The 13,271-nt window shown below is 40.5% G+C and overlaps 1 protein-coding gene across 2 annotated transcripts; it reads left to right on the top strand.

Annotated features, from left to right (window-relative positions):
- The first annotated feature begins 387 nt into the window (after nt 1-387).
- On the top strand, nt 388-12,189 carry LOC111069893. 2 transcript variants are annotated; one of them, XM_022360079.2, is made up of 7 exons: nt 388-665; nt 1,033-1,352; nt 6,662-6,841; nt 6,917-7,428; nt 7,504-7,726; nt 7,790-8,000; nt 8,067-12,189. In XM_022360079.2, the coding sequence occupies exons 2-7, from the start codon at nt 1,175-1,177 to the stop codon at nt 10,258-10,260; spliced, it is 3,498 nt and encodes a 1,165-aa protein (XP_022215771.2). In that variant the 5' UTR covers nt 388-665; nt 1,033-1,174; the 3' UTR covers nt 10,261-12,189. The 2 variants fall into 2 exon arrangements, with proteins under 2 accessions (XP_022215771.2, XP_022215770.2); XM_022360078.2 differs by having other exon boundaries at nt 388-1,352.
- The last annotated feature ends 1,082 nt before the right edge of the window (nt 12,190-13,271 follow it).

Raw genomic sequence — 13,271 nt, 5'->3', positions numbered from 1 at the left:
TTTATATTTTCATTCTAGATTTCAGACGTTTTCAGGAAGGATAGGAGCCACACAATTCTTTTCCAACCGAGTTTAAGTTCTAACTACATATGCATATGTATCTCGAAATCACTAGTACTTTGACAAGTACATTGGTTCATTCCTTTCATTCATAGAAAATTTAATTGATTTTCTGATTTATCTGTACTAGCATAATTGAAAATTACAAATGTTTTGATCCCTTTATTTTAGTTTTACTAAACTACTCTACGGCCGCCTTAAATACAATTGATTTCAATTCGTATGTTCAATATCCCTATATCGCACAAAAATATCAGATAATATATCAACAAAAACATCGATACAAAATTACATATCGATTTATTCATATGTCATATATCTGACATCACTATTTTCGTCGTCTGTCGGAAAGAAATCTTCGAACGGTGAAAAATGGATCGGTAGCTGGGAAAGATACTTTTAAGCGAAATACGCAAAGAAAACGGCTTTTGTCCGCTATTTCAGCGATTTTTTTTGTGTTGTAATCAGCAGGAATAATTTTTAACAACGACAAGCCTACACCACCCGTCAGTTCCAGCAAAAACAACACAATTATTGCAATAGAATTACTTCTGCACCACACAACACCCCACTATTGTACAGCCAGCCAAGCCCACAAAGAAAAGGTGAAACGCAAAAAAAAATTAAGTCGAAAACCAAAACGGAAGATAGGAATAAATCCAAATTTTTTGCTTGCTTTGCCGATGTGAAGAGAGAAATCAGCAGTCGCCTACACCAACAATCCAACTACTAATCAATTTGACCCAAACCCCGTCATACGCAGTCGCCATCAAGAATACAATTGCTAACCGAACGAATCAAATTAATTCACACACTCGCATTTCTTGGCAATTGGATTAAAAAAGTATCACAGTCAGAAAAAATATTTTCAACCATCCACCATTTTGAATGAGCTGAGACAGCAGAAAGAGCGAGAGCGCAACGCAGTCGAAGTAGCAGCAGCGCCGCTGACATCAACGTTGTTTCTTGCAGCTGTCGGAGGACAATCCGTCACAAACCCCCTTCTAGCCTGATCCGTTCCTACTATTTGAATCTATTAGAAAGCCGAAACTGTGTCTGGTGTTTATTCTTTGGCCACAAATAATCTCCAGCGAAAACGCCAACTCCCGAAAATATGGTTGAGTTGGAGGAAAAAAATGCCAGCACAGCTGCAGCAGGCGCGAAGCAACATCATCACAACGGCAACGCAGGGAACGGGAACAACAACCCTAGAGGTTCTGGAGACAGTGGGTTATGCGGCAGTGGAGCTTCTTCCAGCAACACGGATAACAGCTGCAGCCAGAGTCAATCAGGTGAATATTTAGAGACTACTACTAAGTTGGGGAAAACATTATAGTGATTAGACATATTAATAGTTAAGGAAAGTTCTCGACATTTCCTTAGCTCGGTTTTCCCGTTACGTTGATTTATATTCTGTTTCATCATCAAAACAATTGCTCCGATTGTATCAAATTCAGAAGTTACATGTCCATGATGAGTATATTAAAGTGTACATTGAAGCATATGCAATCGACGTGGTCGAAAATACATTTTCTCTTTGCTTTTTTTTTTTAAATACCGGGGGGAGCAACAGCTGCTGCTATTGAGCCAAAGAAGCATAACGAAACAAGAGAGTGACACGAAAAAGAGTATCTACGAGTTGAATGTGCAGGCAAGGCATTTAAAGTAATGTGACTCACTCTACGGTCCATGCAATTTGTTCGAAACGAATGCAATGGTAACAAATTTTTAAAGCTTGAAACAACGACGTTGACAGCGGTAGCTACGATCTGGCGGCACGGCTGGCAGAGCAGCCTGCATATATGTACATATGTATGTAACCTTGATGACGTTTATTGCTCTTGATGACGTTTATTGCAACCCAAAATAGAACGACCGTCCAAAGAGAATGGGAAAAAGCAAAGTAAACGAATGAGCGGGCGAACAGAGACAAAGCGATGAGAGCGGCCCCTCGTCTGCTTGCCTCCTACTTGCTTCTATGTTGACCGAGTTTGGGGGCAACTGCAGATGATTGCAGATTTCAAATAGAATGGACCGAACCGAATCGTACGAGCAGAGGAATAGCTAAAGCCTCAGACCAAATAAATAAAACATTTATACGCAAATAAAATTCCGTAGAATATACAATTAACAAGCTAGTACAAGCTGGTGTTTTGATTGAGGGCGATGTTATTCAATAAATACATGCATATATGCATGTGTGTATGTGTATGTTGGCTTATTGTCTGTTCTATGCTGGGCTAGTGCCTACGTGCAGCTTTAGATTCGCGTCTCTTAAAACCCCTTACACTCCCACTCTTATAACCCTGCGAGAGAAATTTTTACATATGGCAAAACAACATCAGCTGACTTTTTTTTTTTTATTGTTAACTTGGAAAACGACAAATACTATGCTAAATTTAAATGTTTTTCCTTAGCCCTTTCCATGTTTTGGCTTATTTAAAGAATTCGCGCATATTAGGGCTCTTTATAGATGTCAACGCATTAGTGTTGGTGTGTCTGTGCTTCGGTGTTGTGTTTGTCCCCTTATTCACGCTCCCACCTCCCAAAAGCAATGAGCTACGTGAGACGGAATCTGCGTTAGTGTTTGTGCTTGCCCACACACATAAACATCAGTGGAGAAACAGTGCTGCCAACTACCGATGACAAAAAAAGGCCAGATTGCCAAATTAGTTATATAAGGATAGAAATGAATGAAAACAATATATATTCACTATTTTATTAATTTTCCGGAAAACGGTTCCGAAAAGTACTAATGTGGCTCTTAAAAAGCAGAGCCAACTGCACTGGTGCTGATACTTTGATACAAAGAGTAAGTACTATAGGGTTATTTATGCTGTATTTTGGTGGCGCTCCCTCTTTTTCTCTTTCTTAGACAGTTTTTCAGCTCTTCTATGTATAGTGGCAGCGTATAGTGTCTATTCATTTAATCATAGAATGATTTCGCTAAATAGACTTCGCTAAACTATGTACATAATTTTTCTTCATACCGGTCTTTCATTTTTCAATGTACACTCTTAACTGTACGCCGTTCTTTCTGCCCACCTTCTGCTTTGTTGTTATTTTCCCTATTGCTGTTTTTGTTTTGTGCTGATTGAACCACAAAGCTGACTTTTGTCGTTTCCTTTACTTGTTGTCAAAACTGGTTGTGCTAATCAATGATGTGGCTTTAGTGGCTCTCTTTTCTTTCTCTCTTGTTTTTCGTACGCTCTTAATTGTTTGCTGTGGTTTTATGTGTGTATGTGTGTGCGACTATACATACCGTACATTTTATATATAGGCGGTATTTACCATGTTATCACCACAGGTATCGGCTGATTCCTTTTGTTGATTTGGTTTTGAGGTATATGGGAACTTACCGAATCCCAGTGATTTCAATAATAATGAGCATCAAACGTAAATACTTTTCTGGTTATAGTCATCCGGTTGCTGTTCGATTATGTATATATGTACATACATATATGTGTAGAGGTATCAAAATATTGACTTGTAATTGATTCAAAAACACTCATATGTATGTATGTATACATTGGAAATGATATGTAACATTTCAAACCTGCCCTTCCGGGCAGTTCTCCTTATTATTTACTTTGTCATATGAGAATCTTATTGGTGTGGAGAATTGCTATGATAATATCGGTTTATCTGGCCCTTTGTGGAGGCTTCTGGTAATATTTATAAACATACATATGTATGTAGGTATGTATGTTCCTTTTCCTCAATCTGCAATACATAGATGTTTGGCACGTGTAAAGAGAGAAACAGAGAAACAAGAATCCCAATGTACACAAATACACCTATTTATTACAGTTCACAACAACAGCACACTCTCGCTCTCATGCTGGCGCTCTCATCCGCCAAAATAAGCTCACTCTCGCGTCAAGTCGGCGGTAGTTTTTTTGGCCTGCTGCTTGTTTGTCCGCTGTTCGCCAACGGTCGCGTGTTTGATTCTTTCCTCGTTGGCGCCGAGTACGTTAGGTCCGCTAAAGTTTGTCCGTGTTTTTTATTTTTTAAATTACTTCTTTCGCCCATTGGTTTAATTGTGCACCAAAACTTTTCCGCATCCCCCGGTACAACGAATCCCTTCTGTTATCTTCCACCCACTAGTCAGCAATAGTCGAAAATTTTCCGTGTGCCCCACTGCTGTCTGCGGATACAACTTATAGAAAACAACGCATTGAGTGTCAATTTATGGTTGATGATGATGGCCTAGTGAGTGAAAAATAAGATGTGGACATCGAAACCACAGGCGGCTTTGTTTTGCGTTTTAACTTGAAAATCAATTCAAAATAAGGTTAAAATTAGCCCAAATACAAACATCGAAACTACAAAGTAGACGCAGCAACAGCCGGAATACCTACCGGTAGCAATTTTAATCTACGCATTGCAAAAACGTGCCCCACAGAAGCGAAGCGGGCGTTGCTTAGACAAATTGCGTTGCGATTAAAAGGCGAGAGAGCAACCGCAACAACAGCGCAGCAAACATGTTGGGTAAATACGAAACAAGCATAGAAATTAATACATGTGTGTGTGTTATATTCTAAAAGTTTAACCAACACCGTTGTGAACGCCGCATGTGTATATACTTTTACTGTATGTACGGTGCACACGTATGGATATGTGTGGGAAAACGTTTCAAAATGCCGGTTTTGGACTTTTGTTTTGTCCAATTTTTCGCTGCCCACTAACTACTTTTTTCAATTTCGATTTAATGTGAGTGTTTTCGTATGTATTGTCACTAAATACATACAGTCATTAAATTTTAGTGCATAAGCGAGCATGTGCGAATGTTTATGCATTGAACAATTCGTATACATATGTCAACCCTTCGACCCAGTGTTCGTACCTATGAACATGCATATATGTACGTATATTACAAGTGTAAATAAAGTAAAAGTTGACATGGGCGTAAGCACTAAATTTGAGCTTGTTATTCTTCATTTTGTATTCATGCTGTTTATTCGATTCTTTTCCTGTCGTTGCTTTTGCGTTGCTTCGCCATTTTTATTTAATTTTTGCTTTTACAATTTCATTTTGCTGCGCAATAATTTTCTGCTTCTTTACAACACAAACACATTCACTCTCACATACCGCTCCTGCTGTGGCTGTGTGTTTCTGCCCGTGAAGTCATGATGCAAAACTAGAAGGTGGCACAAAGAGCGGAGTAACTGAACTCCCAGAACTTTCAGTCTTCTCTTCTAGGAGAAGAAATATGAAATTGTTCCATCAAAACCCCACCATTTATAATCCCGTTACATAAGATCAGGGTTAGAAGTACACCGATAACCTATGGGATCTATATCCCACTCAAACCACGTGACAGCTGACACTTTGAGAGCTCCAAACGACGTATTCATTCATTTCGTCCCCTTGTTTTACTTTCGTCATGCTATGAAGTAACCAGAAGAGAGATACGCCTTATCTGCTGTTCGCTCTCTCTCTCTCTCTCTCTCTCTCAAATTTCGCTCTCTATCTTTCTCTCTCTGCTAAAAGCTCGAACCGCATGTTTCTTTTTTCTTTCATTTGCAGTCAATACTAGTGATAAAAGCAACAACTACAGTTGCTATAGATATTCATTCCCCGACTTTACTTCCCAAAGATATTTTTTAAATTTTTATTGTATTTATCATTATACCATACTTATTAAGTTTCACGCTTTTTGCGTAGTTCACTCTTATCGGAATTTTGTTAATTCGCATTATCTTTGCCACCGTACTCCTGCGTTTCTCTATACATACGTAGACTGTGTTTATTTGATTATGTTTTCTCGTAAACCACGAATCGCCAAGGTTCTTTTCTTCCTGTTGATTATTGTTTAGCTATCAGCTGCGTCTTGTTTAGTTGACAGTTGATCCCAGCATCGGCTTGCCGGTCAATGATCATATGTATTTATATATGTACATGTGTAGATATATATCGCTTTGCCATTCGCATCTTTTCTTAGTTTCTTTAAAATTATCTACGCAATTGATAACAATTTAAGCTTCCCAATAAATAGGCCAAATTTAAATTTAGAGAAGAACCGAAAACCGCCTGCGCACACTTTTGTATACGTAAGCATGCGAGGAAGTCCGGAAGAAGAGAGGGAGAGCATCGAGATGAGGCAGATGGGACGCATTTCTTATGCGAATGCCGCGATGCCGACTTCGCATAGGGTAGTATTAGTGAGTTGGCTAGACGCAATAAAACAGTTTGTTGAGGCTCGAACCACAGGAAAATCCATTCTGAAAAACCCAAGAAAAAAGAAAAAGCACACACAATCAACCTAGCTGATCGTCAGCCGCCATACTCCTATCGCCATCGGGTGTGCTGTGGCCTGACTTAACTTCAGACAAACCCCTGTATATTTCCATACAGAATGTTTCTATGAACCTTTGTGTGTGTGTTTGTTTACATATTATTTTTTTTGTACATATTTTATACCCACTTGCTGCTGCGACTTGTTTACGACACGCGATTTGCTTTCTACGCAGTTGGTCAAAAGAATTTCTTATTTCGAATTACTGCGCTACTATTTTTATGCATTGATAAATGTTGAAAAATATGCACACAAATATGGAATAGAAAATTAACAATATATCAAAACATCTGATCGTTACAGACGGCCAGAATGAGCTGACGCGCTACAGTAGCGAGGATGTGTCGGGCAATGAGTCGAGTGAAGCACCCAACATGACCGAGGTGGAGCGGCAGGCCGAGCTCAACCGACACAAGGAGGAGATGCAGAAGAAGCGCCGTAAGAAACGCATCAGTTCCTCTCTGCATTCGTCAACGTTTCAAGGTTAGTATAGTGCACCATGGAACAGCACGTACTCTTGAACAGTACTTTAAATATATATTTCTAACTTCTAATAAGAACTCTACAAGCTGACCGGGGAAATACTTGGCGAGGGCGCTTACGCTTCGGTACAAACTTGCGTTAACATTTACACCGACCTGGAATATGCTGTGAAGGTTATTGATAAGATACCGGGACATGCGCGTGCGCGTGTCTTTCGAGAAGTGGAGACATTCCACCATTGTCAGGGACATCTGGGTATCTTGCAATTGATCGAGTTCTTCGAAGATGACGAAAAGTTTTATTTGGTGTTTGAGAAAATCAATGGCGGTCCTCTGCTGACCCGCATCCAGGAGCACATCTGCTTCTCGGAGCATGAGGCTGCTCAGATAATCAAAGAAATTGCCTCCGGACTGGATTTTCTGCATAAGAAGGGCATTGCCCACCGTGATCTCAAGCCGGAAAACATTCTGTGTGTTAAAACCGACTCGTTGTGTCCGATCAAGATTTGCGACTTTGATTTGGGCTCTGGCATCAAGTTCACCACGGATGTCTCCTCGCCAGCAGCCACTCCCCAGCTATTGACACCAGTATGTACAGCCTGAAACCGAAACAATCTTATCTGATTGATGACCTAAACCTACTTTGTGTTTCACTTTTAACAGGTCGGAAGCGCCGAATTTATGGCCCCTGAAGTTGTCGATTTGTTTGTGGGCGAGGCAAACTATTACGACAAGAGATGCGATTTGTGGTCCTTGGGAGTCATTGCTTACATCCTGCTCTGTGGCTATCCGCCATTTTCGGGCAACTGTGGAGAGGATTGCGGCTGGAATCGCGGTGAAAACTGTCGCACTTGCCAGGAGCTCCTCTTCGAGTCAATTCAAGAGGGTGAGTAGTCGCTGTTGGCTTTAGAACTAATTTTTTTAAACATTGGACATGTGTCTGTTTCAGGACGCTTTAACTTTCCGGAGGCCGAGTGGCATGATGTAAGCGATGAGGCCAAAGACCTTATTAGTCGTCTGCTTGTGAAGCAGGCCTCAAAGCGTCTGAGCGCCGAGGCTGTCTTGAATCATCATTGGATTCGTATGTGTGAGCATGAGCCGCCGACCAGCAGGCAGTCTGGCCGCCATAAGGCATTGCAGACCCCAAGCAATATTCGACGGTAATTAAAAGAACACTGAAGGTCATGACAGTTCATAATATGGATCTCTTATATTCTGACTTTTAGTAATCACCAGTCAGCGAGGGAAATTTCGCAGTTTGCCGAATCTGCCATGGCGGTTAAGCGCGTGATCTTGCAGCATTTCTCCATGCGCTATGACTACATGAAAGAGCGTCCCAACATCTACCAGCCATCACAGGCTTATATGGATGCATATAGCGATGAGAACTATAATCCCAAGCCGCCCTCTCATTACACTCGCAATCGCTCACAGCGCACAGCAGCAGCAGCAGCTGTGGCAGGTGGCCTGTCTAGCTACGGAGGACGTATGTCTTCGATTCATGGCCAGCGGACGAGCAGCCGTCACTCATCCCGAATTGCTTCACGCAACGCATCTGCGATATATCCAAACAGTGGAGGATTCAAGACGTTGAATGTTCACGAGGAAGACGATGACGATGACGCACTCGAGGCCTTTGGCCGTTTGGATAATGATGACGTCGAGTGGGCCGAGTCGACACGTCGCTATCAGCAGCAGCGCGAGCTGCAGCAACAGCAGGAGGAGACGCTTGGCGATGATCATGAGGACCTCTATAGGGAAAGCGTCAGCGAGGGTGATGAGGGCGACGAGGACTATCAACACTATAAGCATTATTGGCGCGAGTTGGACGAAGATGAGGGCGATGATTATTTGTATGAACAGCAGCAGCAACGCGTCGATGATATAGCCGAAGAGGAGGAGGAGGAGGAGGAACGAAACAAACAACATGCTGACAATCGAAACCAATTGAAAGCTAAACTGGAACAATTTGGCGAAGCCAATGAAAACGAACAGCAGCCGGAGAATGGTTGGTATGAGAAGGAGAAAGATCTTATTATGGATAATATGGAAAAATCGAAGCAAAGTGAATTTGCTAAACTCACAATAACAACAACAGCAATGCGCAATGATGCGCAGGAGATGGAAGAGATATGGTTAAAAGAAAGGAAAGAGAAGGAGATAAAAGAGCAGGATGATGTTGATGGAAATGAGAGGCAAGGACCATCAAGTGATATTAGTGCTACTACCGTCACCGATAATAACAAGAAGCAAACACCAGTTAAGACTACAACAACACACATTAGCAACATAATGCAACAATGTGAGCAGCAGCAAACTGGCGATAATGATGATGTTAAACTATTGGATAGTATTAGTGATTTAAATGAAAAGCTACCTGAAATTTATGAGACTGCAAATATTGTTGTCAACTCAGCGGCAGTGCAATCAACAACTACAAGAACAACAGCAGCAAACGCAACATGCCCACCAATCGATAACATAGATGATGATAATGATTTGAAAGCGATCAATATCGCGCCGACGACAACAGCAGCTGAGGAGACAACAATGCGAACGGCTTTTGGTAAAACAGACGAACAGCAAAAACAACACCAACAGCAACAGACAGGCTACAGCAAACCAATACGCAATGTTTATTTTGCACTTGATGCATATCAAAACGACGAGGATGCCGACATCGATGAGGATGAAGATGAAATGGAGCCACAGTGCAATAGTTCACCAGTTTTTAAGCAACCGCTGCCATCTATTTATAATGCCTATACACGAAAGCAGCGCCAGCAGCAGCAACGAAACATTGTCCCACGGTACCAAAGTCAGGTTCCGGTTTCGGGTCAAAGCCAACCTGAAAATTGGCGCTATCGCACTCATCACTCGGAGCAGCAACAGCCGGCCGCTGGATATCGGAAGTACCGCCCACCCTTTAGCACTGGCGGGGGCGGTGGCCACTATGGCAATCAGCAGCGCAATTATTTAGGTAGCTTCTCGCACAGCGGCGGTGCCGCCGGCTACAAGGTAGCTCCATCAATGCAGCCACCACCGCAGCGAAACAACAGCGCTGGGAGCAGCAGCGGCAGTGGCGGTTCCCCCCCATCCGATGAACAGTCTACATTGTCGTCATCAGTGATCCACAACTGGCGCCAAGATTGCGTCTATGTAAATGCCCCCCCAATGCGCAGTTGTGGAATGAATCAGCCGCAGTCACGGGCCGCTGTGCATCGGCCACATCAACAGCCAAGAATTGGCAGCGGTCGCTTTGCCCATTCGCAACCAGCCCAGTTGATGGAGGAGCTACCCATCATGCGCATTGGTCTTTCACCGCCAAGCGAGAGCTTGCTGCTGCAGCGACGTATGAGGCAGCACCAGAGAGCCAACGATCTGTCAGAGTATTGTGAAGCTGCAACTGATAGTTGCTAGGCATGCCTTATGCCCCCTATCAGCTTTTAGAATTGTGTAACTTTCAAAACCTGCGCCAAAATACATAGTTTTGTGGCGTTTTCTACGCACATTCTCAAATTCAACTTTCCAGTTCTATACTTTGTTTGTTTGGTGCAACATTTCAACTACACGCAAACATTTCATTTAACCGTAAACGCAAAAATGCATAATCCTACTTAAAATTCCGTCATTGCAAAAGATACAGATATAAAATTGTGGTAAGGAAGGAAAATGATTAAAAGAGCGAATGGCCTTCAAAGAGCAATTGTCGACGCTGTTTTGAAACGAAAAACCAAAGTCGTTCAAGATAAAAAAGTACTTTTTTTATAAAAAAGATTCAAAAATTGTAATTTGTATTGAACTATAATTTTTTATTATGAAAAATAAAAACGAATACAAGAAGTGTTTAAGCGAGAGATGCATTAACCATTTAATATATTTCTGTTCTATAATCCTGTACTATTTCAAGTAACACTGCATATATGTATGCGAATTTTTATTTCTTGACACCTTGAATATTGTTTTTCGAATAACAGATGTTATAAGAACGAAATTAATTTCAATAATTATAAAGAAACAGATCCAAACAGCCACAGCTTAAGCGATGGTTGAGTTATTTTCAAGTAATTGGCGTAGATATGTTTAAGCCCTCCGACATACTGAGGGGGCATTGTGTATTCATTTTTCAGGCCTGCACATGTTAATTTTATTGAAATTTCTTCGTCCACTACAAGCATTCTTTCGAAAACTATTGAAAAGTATATTTTTTTAAGTCCTGAAAAAGATTGTACATTTAAATGCATACCCACTAACACAACACTAAAGACAAACCCAAGGGTTCTTGACATTTAACAATGCTGAACAATTTTTGACGGGCGTAAATAACGGTAAAACAAACAAATGAAATACATAATTATAATATTTAAAAAAATTGTGATATAAAATGTAAATGCACCTGAAGAAATCTATCAAATGACGCTGTGCCATCGACAACATCCACACTTCTAAATACTGTTAAGGCCGCCAGGAAAATAAGTTTCCACAATCATTATTTGTTTACGTCCCTCAAAATCAATGTCAAGTGCATCATCAATACTTCTATTTTTCCAATAAACTGTAACTGTAACACTAAAAACTTCCATTTAAAAAAACTGAAAAAAATACAAAAACAAGTATAAACTTAAAAAATACCTATTATAAAATCTATAACTGAAATCGAGAGAAACTATGTCAAAACAGCAGCAATTCGAGTTAAGTTAAAGTATGAACATAACATTTATAAAACGAGAGCGTCCAGAACATTTTTAACTATTGATCTATTCCTACAGAAGAAATTGAGTTTTCATTAAAAAATTGGAGAATTTGGAAATCGCATTCGCGTTTATTTGTTAAGCTGTGAGGAATGTTTCGAAACGAAACAAAAAAAGTGACTAAGATACGATACTACTACACTCATTTGAGATGAAATCCTTAGTTTTCGAATGTCCGTTAAACTTATGAGTAAACTTAAGCTGTTGAAAACTGGTTAAACGCTGCTTTTGTGAGTGTCGAAAGAACAAAAGACCAAACAGAAAGAAAAGTGGAAAAATGTATAGTTTTAACTGATAAAACAAAACGGAATAATACCAATAATTGAAATTTTTGTATGACAAATTTGTTTTAAGATAATTGCTGCAAAAGATATAAATAAAAGGAAAATGAAAATGCGACTTGGATAAAATCAACCTTAAAAAAACGAAAGAGTAGATATTGTTTTATACATAAAAAAAGTCAATAAAAATGCAAAATATACAAAATGTTAAATCTTGTGTTGTTAGTGTAAAGTCAAGTATCCGGAATACAAATATTTAATGCATATACGGCCGTAAAGAGAACATGAAAAAAAGCTCAATAAACAAATCAGCCAGCTTAATCCAAACAAGATATTTCCTTAACTTCCATTGGGTTCTACTTCCGATCCGGGCAGGTGAAAGGCCGTGAAAGAAGGCATACGATGCATCATGTTCAAGATAGGTCTTGTTATAGTTTTAGCATGTAGGTTTTTTGCAAACGCCTTTGCAATAAAATACAAATCTTCCGTTTTTGATGGAAAGGCACATTGGAGCTAGACCCATATTGATAAAAGAGATGACAGATATCAAACTGTTTGTGTGATGGTACATAAAATGCTTGAACATAATAGATTAACTTTTCTAACTGTTCGCTAAGATGTCCCGATACTGATTGCACAAGTAACCGGGCAGCGATTCGTCCGACTTCTTCAGTGGAGCTCCCAGCGAGACGAAGGATTAGTCGCGGTATAATTGATTCTGAACCTTGACGAACTGCTTCGACGAAATCAGGTTGTTCAGATGGGCAGTCTCTGTGCGGCGGATATGGGCGTTAGATTGCTTATCGAGTATTGAGGGAGAGACGTTAGTTAGTTAATCCATGGATTTCGAACAAGCTCAGCTCGATGAAATACGTAATTTGATTGGGCTCGATAATGCGCGGAAAGTACTTGTTGGATACCACACCTTCACCCGGCAACAGACAGTAAAGCAGATCCTTCTGTCTGAGCGCTTCACTGATGGCTTCGAATATTTGGTCTGGCTCGAATATGCCAGAGGGACGCCATTCAAGAGATCATCGATACTCATGAGGGATAGACGTATGTGCGGGGACACTGTCTTTATGTCCACGTTGGGATTGTTGTCCCCCCATGTGCATTCAGACCGAAAGATTTCCATTCCGGGGGCGCAGAAGGTGTCTCGTTAAAAGTAAAATAGAAACAACAAAAAAGTTGTTTAAGAGGACTGGTTCAAATAAACTGTGGAATGAAATGAGGCAGAATTTTTGGTTCTGGTTCATTTAAGCTGTGAGCCATACCAGTGTACAGTGATAGAAAAAATAATAGAAACGGCAGGCACATTCACATCTGAAACCAAATATTTCATTTTTGGAACAAATTGTTTTCATGAAAACGGCTGAACTTGGTTTCAGGATAATGG

Source organism: Drosophila obscura, unplaced genomic scaffold (genome assembly GCF_018151105.1).
Source record: "Drosophila obscura isolate BZ-5 IFL unplaced genomic scaffold, ASM1815110v1 contig_4, whole genome shotgun sequence".
In the NCBI taxonomy this organism is placed as follows: domain Eukaryota; kingdom Metazoa; phylum Arthropoda; class Insecta; order Diptera; family Drosophilidae; genus Drosophila; species Drosophila obscura.
Note: the sequence above shows the minus strand (reverse complement) of the source record. Positions and strands in the feature narration are given on the sequence as shown.